The 24,219-nt window shown below is 37.6% G+C and overlaps 1 protein-coding gene across 1 annotated transcript; it reads right to left on the reverse strand.

Moving 5' to 3' along the window:
- Positions 1-895: 895 nt before the first annotated feature.
- EXOSC7 (exosome component 7) lies at positions 896-24,178 on the reverse strand. Its single transcript, XM_007424998.4, has 8 exons — positions 24,024-24,178; positions 20,780-20,881; positions 19,752-19,846; positions 10,086-10,251; positions 8,945-9,015; positions 5,225-5,345; positions 2,636-2,791; positions 896-1,107 (listed from the first exon to the last, which is right to left on the reverse strand). Exons 1-8 carry the CDS (start codon positions 24,078-24,080, stop codon positions 1,003-1,005), a joined length of 873 nt encoding a protein of 290 aa, XP_007425060.1. The 5' UTR covers positions 24,081-24,178; the 3' UTR covers positions 896-1,002.
- Between the last annotated feature and the right edge of the window lie 41 nt (positions 24,179-24,219).

Consider the following 24,219-nt stretch of genomic DNA (forward strand, 5'->3'; position numbering starts at 1 on the left):
TTCCTGGGCTTACTTGTTGCATTCTGAGTAAAAGCAATTAAATATTTCTGGAACAAAGGTTGAGCTCTTTGCTTGACAGATGTTTCTGTTTATTGCTATACTGGACGCATGACAATGAAAACGTGGCAGTAACTGCGCAGCAACACATGGAAATTTCCACTAACCATAATGGCAACCGCTGCTATGGTAAACAAGCCTAGTCATGGGTCAGACAGCAGCTTCAGTTATGTGAGCAGGCAGTTGGAGAAACACATCTATTATTTGTGTCAGATGGACCAGACTGTTCACCTCTGAAGCATTCAAATCTGTGTTTAGGTCTTTAACACCAGTCCATTTGTGTCTACAGTATTTGGGCAGATTTGAGAAAATCCAGGACTAACAAGGAGAAATCCTATGAGCATAGCTTAAACATGCATGTCTGTTGCTGTATTTGCACCCCACCCACCACCAAATTACCCTGGGCAGGGACAAGGTTAGGCAATGCAGCTCCAAGAATTGACTGTACTTATCATATTATTAAAAGTAGTTATATAGAACTCATTTTAAAAATCTCAGTGTTGATTCAAAAATGAAAAAGAGTGTAAAATAAAAACAGAATATAAGCAATCAATAAAAAAAAATATTGTGAATCAGTGCCTGGGGAAGGCCAATATAAAACACAAGTTGGTATCCCACATAAAACAGTGTTAGGATCTGAAAGAGAACAAGGCAGAATGCATTCTACAAGGCAAGGGTACCCAATATATCAAGTGGAGAGATCTATGCAGAAAGTGCCTGACAGCACTTGGACTAAATAGGTTGAAATAAAAAGAAATGGCAATCTTATATTTTTGTAAAGTTGAACTATAATTTCTCTTGTTTTGTTATAAATATTTAAAGATCCACTTCACACAAGTTTACATGACCAATCCTATCTTTATTTAAAATATATTCAATTCTGTCAAAACAAACAAACAAACACTACTAAATAGAAATTCAACTGATCCAAGGTGATGATGGCATTCAACCCAAGAATCCAACTTTTTTTCGTGCTGATCCAAGACTTTCTTCTTTATCTAAGATAGCTTGCAAGGAGGTGTGCAGCAATTTGCCTACTCTCTTTCCAGTCTGGAATGCAAATGAAAAATGAACCATATAAAACAGCACAAATGAAATAGAAGCAGCAGAATCTATTAAAAGGTTTCTCTTTACATTATTACCAATTGAGGTACAGGCAGTCCCCAGTTTAAGAACAAGTTCCATTCCCAAGGTCTGTCCTTAAATTGAATTTGTATGTAAGCCAGAACAGTATTATTGTATAATACCATATAAGTAGTTTTGTGTAATTAACATCAAACATTGTGTATTTAACTCGAATCAATGTGTATTTAATTCAAATCCTGCTACAATAGGCTCCATTCTTAACTATGGGTCATCCTTAAACCCGGTGTTCTTAACCAGGGGACTACCTATATATTATTTGGTTGAATTTAATTTATTGGACAAAAAGACAGGTTTCGAACTGGTGTGTGGGCGTGTGTAAAATATAAAAATGCAAAGAAATTATGTATTAAATTATGTGTTTGTAAGAACCATCTCTACAATCACTTTTTGGGCTTATTAGGTTCAATCTATGCTGAATTTCTCATTTAAGCAAAATGCTAAAACAGCTGTGAGAGAGGCTTAGATCCTGATTTACAATATTATGAAAGAAAATGCAGAAGGGGGCATTGTCTGGTCTATAGCTGATGAAAAATTTTGCCATAAGCCAAAAAGGAAGAATACTAGAAAGAAGTATATTAGAATGATGTCATGAAATATCTTAAGTTCCCACTAGAGCAGTGTTTTTCAAACTTGGCAACTTTAAGATGGGTGGGGAATTCTGGGAGTTGAAGTCTCCCCATCTTAATGTTGCCAAGTTTGAAAAACACTGCAGTAGAGGAAAACTGTTATTTTATAATAGCATTTCAAACCTCTGGATATGCACAGGGTTTGTGAAGAAGATAAAAACATAGTGGCTATAGGCTCAAGGGGTGCAGCAATAGGACTATGCTAATGTTACACGAAAAGTAAAAATAGTTTCCCTTCTATATCAGTTGAATACCTTAAGAAGGAATGAATAAAATGTATAAAGTCAAAAAGTACAGAAATGCAATGCTACCATAAATAAAAGCTGGCATGAAGTGTATATGCTAAACTTTTCTAAACATATTGGATTTTTTAAAACAAATGCATGCACATGGATGAAATTATTGTTTGCCCCAAGGCCAACCAAGAGTCCAATGTTTCACTTGAATGAACGATGAAACTGTTACAAACTGTTCTATTTTTTTACATTGTGTTACAACAGATAATCAGCAACAATATTCAATTCCTAATAAAACAACTCCTGATTCTTAAATGCATCATTATTTCAAAGGAGGAACGACGAGGTTAATGATAAAATTTTACTTTAAATATTGTTCAAATGAGAGAATATCTGTGAACAATGCCAACTGTAGATGGGTTTCCATTATATAAAAAAGTGCATGCAAATGTAAACATTCTTGAAAGTTATATTTTAAAATAAATCCAACTTTTAGGATTTACTTACTGTATGACTCGCTCAAAGTTCATACTAATTTGAAATCTAATCATCTGTCCAGTGTTTACTTACCTCCATCATCTCAAATATGCTCTCTGGGTCAAGGCTCCCTCTTCCCACTTTCTTCATACAAGTGAGAACACCCTGACTAGTTACAGAAATAAGGAGGCTTGCCAAGGAACATGCTTCTTCCTGAAGGGTGGCATCTACCACATGCCTATAGCCAATCTGTGGAAACAAAGACAGATACTTCGTATGCAGTACAGAAGACTGCACTGTTGAGGCCCTAAGTTAAGGTCTTGAGAAGGCTGGGAGTAAAGTTGTAAAAATAGAGTTGCTAAATAAAAAGAAACTTCCTATTAATTTCAGGATCAACAAATAAATATATTCCAAAGAACATGCAGTACCGTTATGCATATTGAAGTATTCACATGGTCTGTCTGAGAGTCTGTTTAGTGTACAGTAGTGGCTAAGGTGCTGGACTAGGAGCGGGGAAACATGAAGTCTAGTCTTGCCTTAGGCATAAGAGCCAACTGGGTGACCTTGGGTCAGTCATTCACTCTCAGCCCTCAGAAGTCATAGGAGGACTTTTGAGGAGATTTTAGATGGAACCCCAAGAATATTATTAATAGTAGTAATAATATTCATGCCAAAAACTAGAAAGAAATTAGCAAGCTTTATTGTGCAGCTTGCAAGCCAGCAGACATCCCAAATCCCCAGTTGAATTTAAAGTAACGAGGTTCTTAAAAGACAAGGGAAAGTATTAACCACAAAAATACAAACCAGCCACAGAGGGTTCATTACTACGCTGAGAATTAGAGGCTAGTGCTGGGAACCAAGGTATTTTAGGTAACAGTTAAAGAAATATATCAACTTAGGAATAGGTTTAAAGGGTCTTTTTCTAAGCAAAGTCTCAATGTCTAAGAAGAGTGCCTTCATCTAAGCCACAGGGTGTATTAATATGTAAAAATCAGATCCAATCAGTAGAGTAATATATGGGCTGCTAAAGGGAAATGACCAATTAAATGTATGCTGATTCAATGTAATTATAATGTAACCAACCAAATGAAAAGCTTGATCTGCACATGCCAGTAAAGAGGGTTTGTAACCTCACCCCTCTTTAGGTGACATTCATTGTCTCTGGTTAAACATAAGTGTCAATAAATCAATTTAGGCTTCAATGTAAGTGTGTCCTGCTCTCTGGTTTAAGTAAACCCCTTTCAGGAAATAATTTTTCTATTATAATGGCAAAGGCAAATCATTTCAGAAAATGTTGCCCACAAGAACTTGTCTATGTAGTTGCCAGGAGTCAATCTGACTTGAAGTCAGAAGGAAGAAAGGAAGGAGTCCTATCTGTCTTCAAAACTCCTTTGCTAGATGTCCCTGTCATTCAAGGTGAAGACATAGCAACAGGACAGAAAGTCTTCTTGATTATTTCATCCCCGTTGTGATGTTCTTCCCAGGCAAATTCATGAATGGTCTAGTATTACTCTAGCATCAGACAATCTCCTTTTTATTCTCCTAGACCTTTTCATTAAGTCACTACCTTAATTCTTGATTATATTAAGTTTTCACTGTTTTGAGCAAGTTTTTTTTAGAATATTGCTGATCCTTTGGTATTAAGAATATTTCCTTTTTATGTTGTTTTCATAAATCAACTCTAGGATAAAAGAAATTCTGAATAAGATAGGATGGAAATCCCTATTTTCTGTAATGCTTATAAGAACTATGAAAAGTATGTTTTAAAATTAAAAGCCTAGGTAAATTAGCACTTAAAGTTATTTTAAAAAATATTTTGTACTTATTTTAGAAACCAACTCAGTGTATGTTTTTATAACAAGTCTGAAATTATGTATTTCTGTAAAACACATTTTATATAATGTATTTTTACATATTTATATAAAACACCAAAAATGTTATTACTTTAAATTAGAGTTGGGGAAAAACCCTTTGCCACAAATGATCTGTTCCTTTCCTGACAATTTGCTAGGCTGGAGCATAAAGGCCATGCCATCCATTGCTGGCTCTGACTTCATGGACCACTGGCTTGGGGTTCAGCCATCCCAAACAACCAGTTCCCAACCGAGTACTATCAAAATGTTTTTGATAGGAAAAAAAAGTTTCCTAACTCTGTCCTAAATATAATATAATACATTTATATTTATATAGTGCCTTTCAGTTTAGAGTCCAGGGAGGTACTTAATTACTTAAACATGGAACTGTAAAAAAAAACTAAAAAGCCCAATATATAAAAAGGAAAAAAAAAGGTTTATCTGAACAGAGGAAAAGTTAGACCACTGATCAGCAACAATCTCAACATGATTTGTTCACAAAAGTGGCCTATTGAGATGGACAAAATAGAAGATTCACAAAGAACTGATTTCAGCATACCTAATTTCCTGTCTGGGCCATCTTTAGCAAAATAACCCCTCATAAATAGCCTGCTTCCCAAAGATGTTTAAGGAACAAACAAATTTCAAGACTAATAAGGAAACCTGTCCCCTACTTGATGAAGAAAGAAAAAAGCAAAACATCCTTGTGTATAGTTTCCAAGTACTTTCCAAGGCTGTGGTCACAATTAAAAATCAGGTTAATCTTTTAGCATACTATTTGGTTTAAAACAAGCATCAAAAGAAAAGTTCTGAATTTTTAGAGGCTTACTTTGCTTAAGGTGACAATGCAAGGAACATTATCAACATTAAGTCGAATACAGTCAAAGGGGTCATCAGAAAGTTCAATTTCATGTCCTCCTTCATCCTCCAAAACACGTACTTTGGGTATTCTGAAGAAGACAGAAATGACCATCAAACAGTATGACATCTCTGTATATTTTATTAAGTAGGATTGACCCAACTCCCAACCAAACTTAAGCAATAAGCGAGGACAGAATTTCCATAAATTACAATGACAGCATTTGTGCTTAACTATATAACTGTTAAGTGATGAACATGCCACATTAGAGCTCTGTAGTAATCACTGCTTCTTCCTGCAAAAGATAGACAGATACAGCTTCCAGATCACCTATCTATACTTTGGCAGTGATTCAATATGTCATTTGAACATAGGACATGTGATACTATTGAATGTCCAAACATAGAGTAACAATGGTTTATTGTAGGCTATCTTAGAGTTAGTGTTAAACTAGCATAACTCTGCATTTGGACAATCAGTACCGTGTGCTGGAGGAGCTAGCACAAAATATTGCTGCTGTGAGTTGATCATTAATTGGTGATGTATGAATAGGTACAATGAGAATGTCACATTTACTTTTCATATACTAAGAATAAATCTTCTGTTTGGAAAATTCTCAGTGGTCAGTTATAAAAAAAGTTCTTACATAAATTTACATAAATTTCATTATCATGAATATTGTCAGACAATTCTCTTAATTATAACCAATAGCACAAACAATTTTAAAAATTGCTAACAATTTTGAAAACAAAGATTTATTTGGTCACATATACAATATATGGCTACACATTACCATTTCTGGTGGCAATATCCATTTTCTCACTCATTTAGGCTGAATAATTACACAATACTCTTTAATAAATAATGTTAATGAACTTTAATTGCCTTTTTTCAGGAGGTATAAAATTGTGCCACATAAGAAATCAGATGAATAGATTTTTTTTAATGCCAGGTTTAATAAACTGAACACTGGAAAAATAAACATTTTCCCCCCTGGATCCATGGTATTTGAAAGTGGGGGAAACAGTATTGATTAAAAAATAACAACAAAAGCAAGGAGTCTCAAAGATTAGAGACTGTAATTTTAAAAACATCTGGTCCCCAATTCCTACTGGATTATTGTTTTCTACAGAAATATTTTTTTTTGCAGAAATATGGATATTAAAAATGGTCTCTTCTTTATATTACAAATTCATGTCTATATGTTCTTTATTTCTTGCTTCTCAGCTTGCTGCTCATTATCCACATGATTTTTGTTTTCAAAATGTTCTTGTTCAAATAATGTTTAAATTAAAAAGTATAACAGCTTTAATCAGACCTTTTACTAATCAACAGAAACATATATGACAATATCATATGACACCAAAATGAGGGCTGTGTTAACACATTCAAGGAAGTGTCTTGTTTATGGCAATGCTGTGAATGAAGCCCTAGTCCTCACAGTGGACTACATCTTCCTGAAGGTGTGACACAGCTGCTTTGATGGCCTTCCCAGTTTCATGTTCATGCATACACAGAAGACCACTTGAAAAGACATGTCCTGGGAAGGCCTTCAAAGTGGCTGCACTGAACCTTTAGAATTGTAGCCACCTTGACACTTCAAGAGACACCTCTCTGAATTATTCATACAGTTCTAATAAGCACAGCAGGAGGAGCACTATCAACTATTACAAAATATTACATACATGGAACTACATTTGCTCAATATGTTGTAGCAATTTCATGTGTAGTGACTTGTACTAATGTAACTTTAGCCCTCTTTTGTATGAGCACAGTCCATTTCAATATCTGCCCTAGATTTGCATTCTCATTTGGAAACACATCCGGCAATATACTAGATGGAAAGGGATATATACTGATAACTATTGCTGGGGTTATGTTGGCATCTCCACTTCAGGTTGTCCTAGATTAAATGGATTATCTAAACCCATCTCAATTCAGCTTTACCAGCAGCATTTCATATTATCAGCCATTCTGCCCTTCTTTGTTTGCTGGGACAGGATCTGATCTTACAATTTTACCCTGGCTTACACATCTTTCTAGAGAAGTTCTTTCTTTCTACCTTTCACAAGGTAGTCCTGGAGCTTTTGATGACAACAGCTTGGCTGTGTAACTATTGTAGTGTTCCCCAACCTGGATCCCCTCCCTGTGCGTGGATTTAAACTCTCAGAATTCTCAGGGATAGATTCTAGGAGTTGGTCCATATATCTGGAGGGCACCCAGCTTGGGGAAGACTAACCTATAATATTGCTCAGAGTTCTATCTTATCCCTACCATTCAAGTTTATAGAAGAAAATACCGAAGGCGATCCTTCAGGATTTGGGGCTTTGTTGTCCTTAATATGCAGATAATACCTAAAGCTTTCTCCCCCTTTCACCACATTCCAAAGAGGTTGGGGAGTTGGAAATGGAGGCTAACAAACTAAAGCTTAAGTCAAACAAGACAGAGGTCGCATTGGCTCAGGAATTGTTACTCAAGGTTGGATGGGGTAGAATTCTTCTTGAAAATTCAGGTTCATGGTTTGGGAGCTATTTTTGACCTGGTAGTAAACTCAAATGCCCAGGTTTTGTCCCTAACCCTAACCATACAGTTACATAAAACCATGCACCAGCTTTCCCTCTCTTGAAATCCAAAACATCCAGGATGTACAAATTTAAAACAGACATTTTAGAAAGTATAGTTTTTGAACTTGGCAATGTTCAAAACACATACTTGACCTCTCAATTCATTTTAACAGCACCATGTTAGTCACAGTGTGTTCCATTAATCACTTTTAAAATGTAACATCAAAGGTCTGCAGTCAGTTAAAAGAATGTCAAAAGACTAATCCATGCTCTGAACATTTTTTTTATCAACTCTACTCTCCTTAGCTTTAAAAAAAATGTGTAATTTAGAACAGCTCCCCCATCTGTAAAGAAGAAAAGACACAGTGTCAAAATATGGGCTCGTTCCAAAGCTGAGGCCCTTGGAAATAATAGCCTGGAAATATGTGTCAAGCTGCTATGGAGTTTTTATATAATATAGTGGAAAAACACCACAGGACAAGATATTTTGAACTGTTGTTGGCAAAGTTAGGAAGCTCAAAAGAGTTATAGGACTTCTGTAACTACTTTAGTTAAAAGTAAACAAATCTTCCTAAAAAAGTGTAGATGATCTATATTGGGCTGGCCAACCTTTCAGCAGATAAGGGTCTCAAAATCACAGGAAAGGGGGAAGGGAGGAAAGACGTAGGCAGGGGAGATGACACCCTGTGGATGCAGCTGGCCTGCACACGTGGGTGGGGTTAGGATTTTCAACCTTTTCTTGGCTTTTGTGGGAAATGCTGTGTGTTTTCTAAAAAACCCCAAGCTATGCTTATGTTAGGGTTGACACTACCATTTGATACATGTTTTTGTCTCATCTCAAATTAACAGAAAATTACGCTATCAGTGTTTGGCAACTCTGATCAGAGATAGCTGGGTAACTGCCAGTTACCCTCTCCTCATTTGTGTAGACTCTGCATTTCAAATCTCTCTCACCAAAAGGTCCCAATGAAAAGGAAAATCCCTGCCCAGGAAAACACTAGCCCAAAGGAAGATGCAAATATTCAGGACTATATGCACTTTTATTGCTATGCTGGTCTACAAACCTAATAAATTTTCACTAGGTAATACTCCAGAAGCTGCTTTTTGAAAAAGATGTGTTCTTTACCTGGTGTTAAACAGTGCTGCCTTCACTGCAACCGAGATGGCATCAAACAAGTTACCACCACACTCCAGTAACTGAAATTTTTAAAAAGTGGATTTTAATCACTACTGTATAATTTTAATAATTATATCAATCCTAAAAACTATGGCTACATCATCTCATTCTGATAATTATTCTGATATTAACGTATACGTTACACGAAGGTGGTAAAGCATTACTCATTACAGAAACTTCCACAAAATTTGGTATTCTCATTTAATATATCAAAAGAGTTAGTTTTAAAATGCTGGATGAGAAGGGATGATGGTGATGATGATGATGATAAGAATAAAATATTTTGAATGTTTTAATTGCTTTAAATAGTTCTCTCACCAACATGCATAACACTCATGAAAGGTAGCAAATACTTCTCTGTCTTACAGACAGAAATGCTGAGAGATAATAGTTTGATAAAGGCTGACTTCAGACTTCCTTGTTTCAATCTCTTAATTGCCAATTATTCTGTGTATTCCTTCCCTGGATTCAGTGATTTTTTAAAAAATAGTAAACACAAAGGGAGCTACCAGATAGCACTTTCTGTGCTATGTTACTAGAACAACTGTGGACAGAAGAGAGCATATAGTGGGAAATTTCTCTAAATAGCACACGTAAGCACACAGGATTTTGCTTTCCAATGGATCTAGATTATTATTTAAGCATGAGGGGGAAATCTCAGTTTACTAAGTAGTTAACAGATGGGACATCTGAAGAAATTTCCTTGATTTAATATTGGATTATCAAAAACATGTAAATAATGGGAAAAGGAATTCTACCATCTGAAACTGGCACAAGATCTATCAAAAGCTTGAATAAATTCTAACAACTGGCTTCTCAGATCAGTGAAACAGAAATATTCTTCTTAACAGAAACTCAGTGCAAATTGTTTTCAGGGTTCCAGTTAGGAACCAGAAATACCAAATTTCTCCAAGCAGTTTTTGCCTGGAGGTTTAGAAGAGTGACCAGGCAATTGAGGAATATAAAAGAGAGGTAAAATGTAGAGATCTGCATAAAAACATCCAAGAGTGTGATAATATTTAGACTGACTTCCAAAGAAACAAACTCTTGAAGCTTAAGTTTAATTTAAATTCACATATGTCCTACTCACCAAGACATCAACATAAAGTATCCAGCAATGCTGTCTGGGATTAATACAAAGCAACTTCAAGTCGACACTGCTCTCATTATTAAATATCCTATAGAGAGTATTTGCTATCTCAGTGCCAAGTTCTTCACCACCACGTCCTTCAAATTCTGGAGTGGCATTTGCTGAACTGAAACAAGGAAATATATTACAATTCAGGAAACTCAAGACACAGTTCAGAACATTAAATATTGCTGCTATGGGCATGAATATATTCAAACTTAACAAACCAAGGGAGTAAACCACGATCAAGGATTTTTTTAAAATCTGCGCTCAGTCGTTACCGACTCTGCAGTGACTGCTTGGACGAGTCCTTGCAGTTTTCAAGGCAAGTGTTTCGGAAGTGGTTTGCCAGAGCCTCCTTCCTAGAGCAGAGCCCAGCTGGTGTGCGCAGGAGGCAGGGTTTCCATTGCTTCGCGCCCTTTTCGGGCACACGCGGTTTTTCGCGCTTACCAGCAACTGCTCCCAACTCCTTTTTGCAAGGCGCCACCAGCATTTTTCCTCCCACCGGAGTGAGAGTACCCATTTATCTACTCACGTGAATTTTCGAACTGTTGGGTTGACAGGAACTGGGGAGGAAACAGGAGCTCACCCTGCTAACGCGAAGGCTGGACTCGAACCGCTGAAGCGTCGACCATTTCTGGCCAGCAACTTTCAGTGTCATTAAGCCGCTGCGCCACCGCATGGACTATAAAAAACTCTCTAACTGCCTCCAAATAATTCAGCTGGATAGCTCATTTTCTATTCTTCAATAAATTCTCCTTGCTATTAGCTATACAATCCCTTAGGTTGATGGAAATTATTCTTATGAAACTAGAGCAACTAATTAATTTCATCTCCAAGTTCAGAATAAAGAATAACATTTGAAAATGAGCAATTATGTAACCTGTTAAACAGGACAGATTAAAGACACAAATGCAGTGGGTGGGAACAGAGAAAGTAACAGGACAATTGGCATAGTTTTAATTTATGCTAGTCTGTGACTTAATAAAGATTTGATTTGATTAGTTTTAATTGTCTGTTATTATACTGGATATTTCTCAACTGAGTCTTACTTTCTTCAAGAAATGGTACAGCCCCAATTTAAAACTCAGATACAATATAGAATTTCAAAAAGATATGCACTCTTTCTGGTCCAAAGATCAACACTAGCTCCCCAAACATCCTGGGATAGTTTCCAGTTTCCTTCCTTTTAAAATTTGGAAGGACACATCTAGAAGTAGACAGAACTATGACAGGAACTAGTTCCTTATTCCCTTTTTGGTCTTTCCAATCACCACCTGCCCAATCTAGGGCAGGGGCAGAGAGAGCCATCTGATGTTGCTGTTAAGAAGGGCATGAGAAATCAAGCACATGAACAAAGGACCAGCCTTTCTCCTCTGACTGGAAACAGCCCCACATTCCACACCAGTCTAGGCAGGAAATGAACAATGTCTCAGAAGTTCTCAAAAGCTTATAACAATCAGACTGCTAGTTTTCATGTTCTTTGTGCTCTTTCCCTTAGTGGAGACACTATAGCTATCTTTCAACCCACTCCGCAAAAATCTTTACTTTTAATGAGCTGACGATATAAATCAAGAATTTTTTCCATATGAACACACACAATAATTCTAAAGGATCTGGCAGTTTATTATTAGGTAATAGTATCAGCAGATACCATTTTAGAAGTGACACTCCTGCCTGGTACAAGACGACAATGCATTCTCTCTACAGGCTGTTGGGTTTTTTTGTTTAGTACTTGCATTGTAATAAAGAGGGTCTTCTAATTAATTTAAAACCTATTATCTAAAAATTACATTTTGAAACCTGACTCAAATATTCCAGGAAAAGCTTTTTTCTCAGGGATTCAACTTTTTAACCAGCTTTCCCTAACCTGCCCTTCAGATGGGCTGCATATTAACCCAATTCTCAGCCAGACAATGCCGACCGGGAGCTCTGAGAATTGATCGAACATATCTGGAAGTTATTAGGCTAAATAAGGATGGGGAGAGGGCAGGGTAGGGATAACAAGAATCATTATCCCAAACCTATTTTTTTTTCTTTTCCCATCAGCAACATTTTCTTCATTTTTAAAAAACGTTTCATAGTATCCTATGTTCCATATAGCATTTCTACACCTGTCCTGGCAACAGGTTTGCTGTTCCACTTTCCAAGCAAAGGATGGAAAAGCAAAATAAGATTGGAAGAACAGTCTTTAAAATATTTGGGAAGCGCACATGTTTAATATGGTGTTATCACTATAGCAATGATATTTATATGGTGTGGTTTCAAAATGTTGCTGCTATTTCAGTGGTGTGATATTTTAGCTAAACATCGAGTGTAAAGTACATCATAGGCAAACCAGATCCAGTTTATATCAGGCTATAAACATGAATACCAAAAAAGGAAAGTGTCGCTGTAAAATGAGAATTATTCACTGCTGCATATATTTATTTGCTAAGCCAGAGCACGATTGGTCTATATAGTTTATGCAATAGGAAGAACAAGGTTCAGCTGAGATGAATCATCTTCAAACTTTACACATCATACTTTTTAAGATAAACAATTTTTCCTTCTAACGTAAATCCTGGCACATGGCACAGCCTTATTTCAGAGTCTCCAGGGTCTAATTATATCATGCTGGAAGTAAAAAAAAAACCTGGTTTGGAGCATGTGCGGTGACTTGTTGCAATCAGATGACATTTTTCAGATATTTAAGATATACTGGGACACTCTGTGACCCCAGCATTTTTTTTGTTTTAAATACTGCCCAGCATTACATCTTATGTAGGAAGGAACCCCTCCTTCCCCTCCCCGCCAAAAAAGGATAGGAGAAAGGCTAGTTTGAAAAAGAAGAAAACAGGAAATTTGTCAAGGGTATCACAGGCCCCAGCATATGCTCCACTTTGGGTACATGCCTATTTTGCGGGTTTCTCTATAGGCCCTTCCTTCCCACAAGCCATGGTAGTAATAGTAGACAAACTCACCTCGTCTTTTCTCAGGTTTCTGATTCTGTACCAGCCACAAACTTGTTTTCTAACACTATCTTGCACTGCAATTTGCAATTATCTTAAGAAAGCATTAGCATCCTACATCCTAAGTTACCATTTCCTGATATAGCAAGTCTGTGCTGCCCCATTTCCCACAGTATGTACAGATGAATACCAGTTAATACAGCATCTTTCCTTTTTTAATAGTAATTTTATTAAAGATCATAATTACAATAGTAAATACTAATACAAACTAAAAGAAATATAGAAGAATAAAAAGGAAGAGTAGAAGGTGTAGAAAAGAGGAAAAAATAGAAAGAGAAATAGAAAAGTAAAAACATAGTAAAGAAAAAGAAAAGAAATATATAGAGAAATGACTTCCAACCTTTATCACAAGTATAAACAATTTTAGTAACTTATCACTTTCTCTTAAAATACAGCAAATACATCTCTTCTTCCCATATCCCATCTCTTATCTATAAACAAATCCATAAACCATCGTCATTTCAGTCCTGGTGTCAGCAAAAGTCCATTTAGGATCACCAGAAATGACAACATATCTGTTAATCTTGATCAAATAAGCCAACTTTACATTCTTTCCTTTTCCTTCCAACAATCTTAATCTTTAGTCCATTCAAATAACGTTGCAGAACTTGATTTTTCATTTTTTCTTTGTCCCTTCTCATGAGATTCTTCAAAACTTTAACAAGCCTCTTTTGTAAATCCACTATAGGAAAATTATCTAGGTCACTCTCTTGGTTTACTGTTTGTATATCCCTTTTAATTATTCAAACATCAGCCGCTTTCTTTTGTACATCTAGTGCAACATCTTTTTCCATGTCATCCTTGTAGCCTGTCATTTGTAAATCCACTTTCAACTCAGTCTCGAAAACCTGTTCTCTTCTATAACACCTTTTAGACACAGCCTCTCCATAGAGGCAGATGTCTCTGTTGAAATTATTAACTTCTGAGTCCATTTTTCAAAAATATCCTTCAATATGTCCAATGTTAGAATATTTTACTCCATTCTGTAATTGTAAGTTGAGTTTATGTGTTCTTCTCCTTTAATTGTAATCTTTAGTTCCCTCTAGTGTCCAATTTTTAAAATCTTATTATGTTTTACTAAAAAGTTCAAAATAAAAGCATTTTCCCATGGGAAGGATTCTTTATAATTAATTCCAGAATCTCATTTCAAATTTATCTGGACCCTTAGTCTGTTTGTAACTTTTTAAAATCAAAGTTTTAATCACCCTACTGCTGTTTATTCCTCCCCCCCATTTTTTAAAAAGTTCTTAAACTTGTAGTTAAAACTTTCTTTCACTACGGATTGAAGGGAAATTCACCCAGTGCTGCCAAACTTGTTGATTCAAAAGTTCCTAATAGCTGAAAAGCAATTAACGAGCAATTTCCAAAAGCGATTAGAAAAGAAAGTATGTGAACTTAGTGTCTTTTCAAAGGTGCCGACCACAGTTTGAGGAAGATGTCTCGCAGAGCTATAAACCCACTGGAGACCACTATCTTGTGGTCTCCTCGCGAGCAGCAGTTGTCTGGAGCACTTGTGGGCGATCTCAAGTCCTTTCCTCGTCTGGAGAGGTTCAAAGAGCCGGTCTACTTGCTGGCTCTTCATTCTTCTCCATGGTTGTTGGCTCCATTTTCCATAGAGCCATATTCAGTCCACCATCTCTTCCTCCAGAAGTCCCCTAATAGAGCATCTTTCCGAACAATATAGAGAAAAGGCCATAAACCTCAAGCAAACTCATCTCACACTGAATCTTTGACTGAGACTATGAACAACTCATCAGAGGCCAAACTTCTCTAACTGCCCATTAAAGAACACACACAGAAAAAGCACTACATTACAAGCATCTAATGTACCCATGCTGTACATTTTAGCCTTCAAGTCATTACAAACTGGATTTCTAAGCTGTAATACAGTACAGTTTTAATGGGAGCCAATTTGGTGTAATGGTTAAGGCACCAGGCTAGAAACTGGGAGACCCATGAGTTCTGCCTTAGGCCTAAAGCCAGCTGGATGACCTTAGGTCAGTCACACTCTCTCAGGAAGAAGGCAACAGCAAATCATTTACAAAAATATTGCCAAGAAAACGGCAAGTCTTACTTCAGGCAGTTGCCAGGAGTCAATACTGACTTGAAGGTAAAAAAAACCCACCACCCAGTTTTAACGGCTAATTTACAAAAACATGATCTCTAATGCAGTAAGGGTTAGAGGTGAGTTAATGTCAATTAAACACAGATTTATAGTCTGCATAGCAATGCCGTAAATATCTTTCTTTGGGATACCACATTTTAGCACGCTATAGGATAATATTGTATTTATAAAGCAAAATGACATAGTGTGCTGTGGAATTTCTGAGATAATGAATGAATGAATGAGTTTTGATTATTTTACAGTGCAAGAGGGGAGCTAAGTAATGCTTCTTTGCACAGCATAAATAAGCCACTTGTGTTTCATACAACCTAATTTTACAGTAACTACTACTGCTTCAGGTCATATACATTTACTGAAAATAAAGAAAAAAATAGAAGCACCTACAATAATGATGGCAAGCACTCATGCACCTTCACTCTAGCATGAAAGCCATGTAACATTACTAAAACAATAAGCATAATATCGCTTTAAGTAAGTATAGAGAAAAGTACATAAAAGTTAGCTGATAGGGAGACAGGTAGTAGACTGAAGTTTCTGGCAGCACTAAAGTGTTGCTATCCAGTGCAGGAGCCAACACAAAAGTACATGGCTCAGTAAAGTGCTGACTACACTTTGGACTCCTATTCTGCTTTGGCAATGAAGCACAATAAGGGTTCTGTCCTCAATGTGAGTCTGGGGAAAGAGAGACGTGGGCTGGGGAATGCATCTTTTGGCCCCTTGGATTTTCTGCAGTCAGTTTTCTGATCCCACCAAATGAGACATTCTCTGCAGATTGTCTCCTCCTGCTTCCCCTGCCCACCTCTTATGTGAGAGTAGAATAAGAGAAGAGATCAGGTCCTCTTATTCTACTCTCACCCTGCTTCTCTTGCCAGGGGTGCAGACAAAACAGAGGATGGGAACAGCTCTACTCATCCTTTCCCACAAGATTACACATTGTAGAGCTGCTACCTCCACGGTACAGCTGCCCAACTTCCTTAGCCTGTGGCATACCTGTGCTGGAGTTTCATGGGGTATTCTTGATATGTGTATAGTTAGGGTAGACTGCAGATGGACTGCAGACATGTAACAAGGTGATACAGGTATGTAAAAAGCCATCTGTAACTTAGGTGCTACAGCCATGGGGAAATGGTGAGCAGAGGTACCGTGGGGGGATGTATCTCTGTAGGCAGAACCTCTGCAGTGAAGGACACTTTCTATGGGGGAAAGCAGGTCTCTTTGGTGCCAGGAGAAGGGGAGACAGGAGAGAACAGCAGCTCCTTTGCTGACAGTTCTCTGATCCTACCAAGATCAAAGAACTGACAGCAGAAGATCCACTTTCCTCCCTTTTCTCTACTGGGAGATTGGGTGGGGGAGTAGGACTTTTTAGTGCTGGCACCAGAAAGACTTGCTTGCTCTTTTTCTCCCACTTCTCTTCCTGCACCCATGGTTTGTGGGAGCGATGGCTTTTAGCTAAGTGGAAGACTGCTGATTCTCCCAGTGCCAAAGGTAATGGCCCTAAAAAACAAAGGCCAGTGATTTTCTGTGTGTGTATGTGTGTACAGTAGCCTTGGATGGACAATAGCCTTATTCCTAAATCTATCACAGAATAATTTGCTGTAAACAGACTGCTTAGATTAAGCAGCAGACAAAAAATGTTAACACTCCATTAAAGCATAAAAATTAAGATATTAAATATGAAAATATGTTAAAAGGTCTGAGAATAATGTAGACAGCAGGCATGCTTCACTGGAAAAGGCAGAATCAGGAAGCCCCCACTGAGACTGGCTACATGGGCAGGCACCAGTTGAATTAATTATGAATATTCAAGGATACCGTAGCAGCTCTGTCAATTGCTAAATGACTGCATGTGCATGAACAACAAAGTACGATCTTTTAAGACAGTGTTATGTGCCCAACATTTAATTAACCAATGATCACAAGAATTCCATAAAAGGACCTAGAAACTACATTAATGTTATCTAGATCAAATTTTTAAAAAGTATGTCAACTCTTTCCTGATGAAGAACCATGAAACAGATCGACTAGTATAACAACAAAATCTTCAACATGTAATTACAGAATGTAACCCTAGTTTGATTTATTATTCAGCTCAGTAATATTACAGTTCTCATAAAAGTAAGGTCTCCTTCACGTTGAGCTCACCTTCTGGTGATCCAGTCACGTAATTCTTGGCAAACTGGTTTACCTTCTTCTAGGATTTTTTTAAACTTTATTCATTTCTCAGTCTAGCTTATAGCCCCAGTAGTTCTGGTTGTCTCCCTTCTTCATACTAATCAGGACTGACCCTCCTTTGCTTTTGGAGATTTGCCACGGTAGAGAATAAAAATTCTAATTAGAAACTCATTTTGCTCCCTTTTTCGTATTTCCCTAAATTGAGGATATTGGAATGGCAATGAAAAAAGAATGGATAATTTGGCAATCTAGTAAAATGGGCACTCATTTTAATCAATCTAAGGAAGTAATTCACAAAGTTTCAGGTGTTAAAATATGCTCAACTGGCACCACCTAGTGGTAAGACCCATAATATAACATGCATACTCTAGTCCAGTGTTTCTCAACCTTGACAATTTTAAGATGTGTGAACTTCAATTCCCAGAATTCTGGGAATTGACACATTTCAAATTTGCCAAGGTTGAGAAACACTGCTCTAGTCTTAAACTATTTCAAACTGTGGCAGTAAAACCTCCTCATCTGCACTGAGCCACAAGCATATGTAGCAGTTACATGTGCAATAAGTAAGTAGGAACTGTCATCTCAGAAGAAGTGGCAATGATATTCTGCTATTACCACTGTATTATCATACTTCACTCAAATGATGAGAAATAGAAATAGGTAATACTTCAGTGCAAACAATCTTTGTTTAGCACCTTGTATAGACTTTTAAAGGATGGGGAACAGAACAGAATTCTGTAATCTATATGTTGTACTAATTCATGCAGTTTTCTGGGATCAATCCTACATGCAGGAATGGGACTGCTGTTTCACTGAAGTCCTCTATTGAGGGAATTTATCTATCATGGTCAAGTGATACTAAAAGCCTCTGAGAAGTCTAGAAGGATCAACAGAAATCCCTTTGTCCCTCTCCTGGTAAATATAATCTACTAGGTTGACCAACGCTGTTTTAATACCAAACTTAGGCTTGATACTAGATTGAAATGATCTACTGGATTTTTTTAGCACTATTTAATGAATTACAGTTATCTTCTCTTGTTAATAATTATGAATTTATTTGTGTTCCATCCTGATCCATCCTTGGAAGATGTATGTAAAATTGTGTGATTCATCCCTGGAAAGTTCTGTTTTTCCTCCCTGCAACAGATTGATTCCAGGAACACTTTTATAATTTCCAGAAGCAAATCTTCCAGAAATAGAGGGAACCATTCCCACAATGCTTAACCTGTTCTGACCATTAACATACTTTGGGGATGAACCAAGAAGATCTGCTTAACCTATAGCAAGAATTTTTGGAAAAATCACAAAGGATCAAATAAAACTTGTTATAAATTGAGAATAGTTTTCAGCAAAATGATTGTATCACAACAGTATCTTTGCAAATATTATGCACTTTAATTAAATGGTTTCCATGTTTTTAAATATAGCGATTTATCCATGTTATCTTGAATTAAATAACCTTTTTTATGTTCTTCTCTGGACATATATCTTATTGTACACCAAACTGATCGATGTTCAGAGAAATGGATTTGGAACCAATCAATTTGCAAACAATTTCAATTAGGAGGTGGTATAATATATAATGTATCTTAACTATTAGCTATTCTTTCCTGATTGTTGGAGATCTTCCCTTCCTGTCTCACCCATATTCAATATTTTCTTCTGAACTTTGAGGGAGCAGAAAATCATTTTCTCCAACCTTGTTATACACAATCCTATATTCAGTGTAAAATGATGAGACAGTGATACCACTCCAGGCACCATACTGGTCCTGAGCAAAGAGAAGAAAAATAATGGACTGCAAAAGAAAGGGAAGAAAAGCCTATTATATTAGCTTGCTAAATGTATCTAATGACACATTATTTGAGTTCTTTAAGCAAATACATATTGATTTGCAAAATGAATAACTGCAGTACAATTCAATTCAATTCGAATGCATGTATCATGTACCAGAGCTTCTTGGGGCACAATCTGAATCCTTATTTTCTTTCTGTAAACTTTAAAAACACATACAGTCATCTGTCACTAACATGATTTTTGTGTGTGCGCCTTCAAGTCAGTATTGACTCCTGGCAACCGCCTGGACAAGTCCTTGCAATTTTCAGAACTGGTTTGCCACTGCCTTCTTCCAAGGGCTGAGAGAGAGTGACTGGCCCAAGGTCACCTAACTGGCTTTGTGCCAAAGGCAGAACTAGAACTCACAGTCTTCCAATTTCTAGCCTGGGGCCTTAATCACTACACCAAACTGGCTCTCAATGTGAGTTTTACCTGGTGGTAAATACTCAAATACAAGCCTCCACTGTGAACAGTTAAACTAACCAATCAACAAAGAATTCCAAGTAGCCTTCATTTGGTTTCTCCAGCTTTGGTGTTCCCATTTCAGCCTTGACTCCAACCAGGATGTCTGTGTGTCCCTGTTAAAACAGAGATAGATATGTTTTCCAAATTATCTTACAGACATACAGTATATTTCCACATGAGTCAGCATTATCTAGCACTTCTCCTCAAAACATGAAAACTTTGAAAATGAAAAAGACAATTTTAAACATTTTCAGTTCCTTCAGATAACCAACCAATTAAAACAACGTATTATGTAGACTTGTATAGCTGAGTGCTGCTAATAATAAACTGCCATACTAGCATTGTCAGTTCAATAACACAACCCTATCTATCTATTTGCATGGCTGTTAAGCAAATACTTAGGCATTTTCACACATCATACAACACTTAGTAAGCAAAGAATAGGCAGTTAGTGCTCTCCAAATGGTTTCAGTAGAAGAGAATATATGTAGCTCAGAGTTGAACTGTGGAGTTCTTGGTGTTCTCTGAGCTTGGTTGTTTGCTTGCAGACGTTTCATTACCCGACTAGGTAACATCATCAGTGCTAGTGAATGTGGAGTTTGCTCCCTGTTTATATGCAGTAGCTTGCCCTGCCAATGTTGGTGGGGGTGCGGTTTTCTCCTTGGTAGTTCCTTGATTAAGGTATACCTAATCTGCCCCTTCCAGCATTTACCCAGCAAAAAGTATGCAGCGTTGTCTTATTGGGAGCTAGCTCACAGCACCTTTATTTGTAAATAAAATCCAGGTTATTCCTGTAGCAATTTCCTCTGCTTGTCAATTAGCATAAATACAATTTTCTAATTGAAAATAATACTTCATGCATCTGACCAAGTGCATTCTGACCTACAAAGCCATGTATTAGTTTTTAACCTAAATATGGAATTCTACAGTAGAATTCTTAACCAATGAACAACCATGTACTGATATTATAAACAGAAACATTATTCTTCAAATAAAATCAAAGAATATAACAGCAAGGCATAACAGTGTCTGTTAGATGTACTTACAAGTTTTACTCTAGCCGACCCACTTGTATTAGATATCACATCTGTTTCCACTTCCGTACACCTATAATCTTCACAGCCACGGCCATCAACTCGAAGATCTTCCTACAATACGCATTACAGTGCTGTCACATAATGCCGTCAGTCTTGTCAAATTATGCATTATTTAAACAGAAGGATAAAATTCACTTAGAGAAGCAAATATATGTACCACTCATGAGTTTATGGATTAATATAAGAGAAATCCAAGGAAAGTTTGTCTCTTATCATTACCTACCTTTGCAATCAGCCCAGTCATTATTTAATTAGGCCTAGTTCAAACAGTCAACTCAAGCATGATTTAAAAGCATAATGATCATACTATATCAAGCCTCAAGGCTGTATTGCACCCTTCCTTTCCTCTCCTGTCTATGCAAGGTGAGAAAAATGAAAGTTGCTTTCTTGTAAGAACAAACTACAAACTCAGGCAACTCATGAAAAATTACCAAGATGTTCAACTAACTTGTTCCTGATTTGTTTTCAGTATTTTCTTTGTTAGAAGAGGCTTCTATTTTTTTTCCAAATGTATATGTAATACAAAACTATGGTTTCTTTAAACGATTCCCTTAATCTTACTGTACTTGCAAAGGATGCATAGGTACAATATGGAAGCTCAAAGCATCATAGAGCTCATTACCGTATCGATATCAGAATCAGTAATGAAGAACCTATGGTCCTTCAGATGTGTTTCAGTCACAACTTATATATAATGCAGCTACAGTGGTTGGTTATAAGGGATTCTGGGAGTTGTAGCTCAGCTGTTCTAGGAAAAATGATTTCCTACCCAATTTAATTCATGGTTGAGATATTACCACATGAACTGCATCTTAATTAAGGCTGCTGACCAGACCAATTATGTAAGTCTTTTTAAAACGTCTATGCTTCACATTTACTGGTTGAAATATTTTATTATTTCAAGGACGATTAATGTACAATGCATAAAGCACACTTTGTTATTACTTCCCTTCTTAAATTGTCTTGCTTTTGACAATCAAAGCCTGCTCAGACCCATGAGGCTAATGCCATTTTTAATTAGACTTAAGAAACAAAACAATTACTGTTTTCTTTGAAAAATATGCAAATATGTAGAATTAAGGATCACCTGATGAATTTCCGTGGAACATGTAAATGTTAACTACAAGAGTTCTGCTAGACAAAGTGTAAGTTGATAACCCTAGCCAGAAGCACAACAGCAATGCCCAATAACTTTCTAAAAGTTATTAAATCTATCAGTCTCTTTGAAGCTATAATTGCCTACATTGTGCCCTTTGTTAGGTGACTCTGAGCAGATTACATTTCCATGTATATTTTTATTATAGCCACCCACTCCAACAGACTCTGGGCAGCTTACAAAATTTAATACAAGACAAAACAAAATCATAGACAAAAACAAAACAGCCTGGACTAAAAACAGCCATTAAAACACAGCATGACAGCCTCCTCCTCCCACCAACATATCCACTCCAGGCTTGGGACCAAAGCCAGGTTTAAGGGCTTTTCAGAACCACAGGAGAGTGGGTGCCATCTATATCTGTGGGGGGGATACTGTTCCAGATGGTGTGGGCCATGACAGAAAAGGCACACTTCCTAGGTTCCACAAGATGGCAACATTTAATAGAAGGGATCTGGAGTGTACCCACTCTCCTGCAATGGGAGAGAGGTGATTCCTCAGATCACCAGACCTGACATTATGGAGGATTTTAAAGGCAACAACCAGCACCTTGAATTGCACCTGGTAGCTAACTGGTAGCCAATGCAGCTCACACAGCAGTGGTGACACACGGACACAATGAAAAGTGCCCAATACTGCTCACACTGTTACATTTTCAACCAGCTGTTGCTCCTGGATGGTCTTCAAGGACAGCTCCATGTAGAGCGCATTGCAGTAGTCCGGCCATGAGGTAACCAGGGCATGAGTGACCATCTGCAGGGCCCCTCATTTGAGGAAAGGGTGCAACTGGTGCACAAGATGTACCTATGCAAAGGTCTCCAAGCAGTACCTGTGAGTCTAGGAGGACCCCCAAGTTGCACATAAATCTCAAATGGGGAAGTGCAAACTTAGCTGCAGCTCAAAATGTTAGCTGTCTCTGTTAGGAAGCACTACCTCTAGAATAGTTTTAAATTATATCAAAACTTTATGTTTGCTGCTGGAACTGCAATTGGGGAACAATAGTTTCAGTTCAACCCTGGCAAGACTGAGTGGCTTTGGGTTTGGGGGATCCAGAAACTTCCCATCTTTGGTGCTGGATGCGGTGGCACTGCCCCAAACAGGCCTGGTGTACTACTTGAGGGTCCTCCTGGACTCATAACTCCTGCTCAATAAGCGGGTGGCAGTCATAGCTAGAAGGGCCTTTGCACAACTTTGGGTTGTGTGGCAGTTGTGCTTGTTCCTGGATCGGGAGACTACTCTCAGTCACTATTGCCCTGGTCACCTTCTGAATGGATTACTGCAAAGTACTCTACATGGGGCTATCCTTGAGGAGCATCCGTAAGCTTCAACTGGTGCAAAATGCGGCACCCTAGGCAGTTTACACCTCTGCTCCTGATTGCTCCCGGTTGCCAGTTTGCTTCCAGGTTCAATTCAAGGTGCTGGTAATGATCCATAAAGCCCTACATGGCAATGGGGCTGGGTTATTTGAGGTACTGACTCTCCCTGGTTACATCTACCTGTCCTGTCAGGTCTGGCAGAAGGGGCACGTTGTGGGTCCCATTTGCTAAGGAGTTTCATCTGTTGGGACCCACGAGGACAGCCTTTTCTGCCACGGTACCTGCCCTTTGGAACATAATTTCCTCCAAGGCAAGATTGGCCCCGACCCTACTGACCTTCCATTAATTGTTTTAATTAGTTTTAATGGTTTTCTTTTCTTTTTTTTTTGCTGTTATTATTTTGGTTTAGTTAGTTGTGTTTTGTTCCTTGTTATTGTTAACTGCATGAGCCGCCCAGAGTCACGAATGTAAGATAGCTATATAAATTGAAGAAATAAATAAATAAATTCGCACTCATTCGTGCAAGTCACATAATCTGACTATGTGGAACAATTATACACACAAACGACAGAGGTGTTTTCAAAAGAATGAAAACTATACTAGCGTTATGATGGGGCACATCCGCTAGAATCACGTACTGTTTTCACAGACTCAAGACATCAAGTAAGAGGCTTATAAAAGAGCCCTTTCGATCCCTAACCCCCGCTCCCCGGCCCTTTACCTGGACACCATGCATAATATAAACTTTCTCCGCTTCACTCAGCACTACAGACGCCATAATGATCAGTCCTGCATGCAGACCCTCCACTCCAACCACCGAGAGCCTCTCACCCGACTGTCAGAAAAATGCGCCCAACACAGCCATAGAGTTCCGTTAGTCTCGCGCCTTCGCAGCGCCTTCGCAGCGCCTCCTGATT

This window comes from Python bivittatus, unplaced genomic scaffold (genome assembly GCF_059951505.1).
Source record: "Python bivittatus isolate LINGU-HERP-01145 unplaced genomic scaffold, Pbiv_v1 ctg000610_np1212, whole genome shotgun sequence".
Lineage (NCBI taxonomy): Eukaryota > Metazoa > Chordata > Lepidosauria > Squamata > Pythonidae > Python > Python bivittatus.

Excerpts from the sequence above, each read along its gene's own strand:
- EXOSC7 (XM_007424998.4), bottom strand. The coding sequence starts at position 24,080 with ATGGCGTCTGTAGTGCTGAGTGAAGCGGAGAAAGTTTATATTATGCAT. Across the intron at positions 20,882-24,023 it reads ATATTATGCATGGTGTCCAG|GAAGATCTTCGAGTTGATGG; the intron begins GTAAAGGGCCGG and ends TGCGTATTGTAG. Across the intron at positions 19,847-20,779 it reads GGTCGGCTAGAGTAAAACTT|GGACACACAGACATCCTGGT; the intron begins GTAAGTACATCT and ends CTGTTTTAACAG.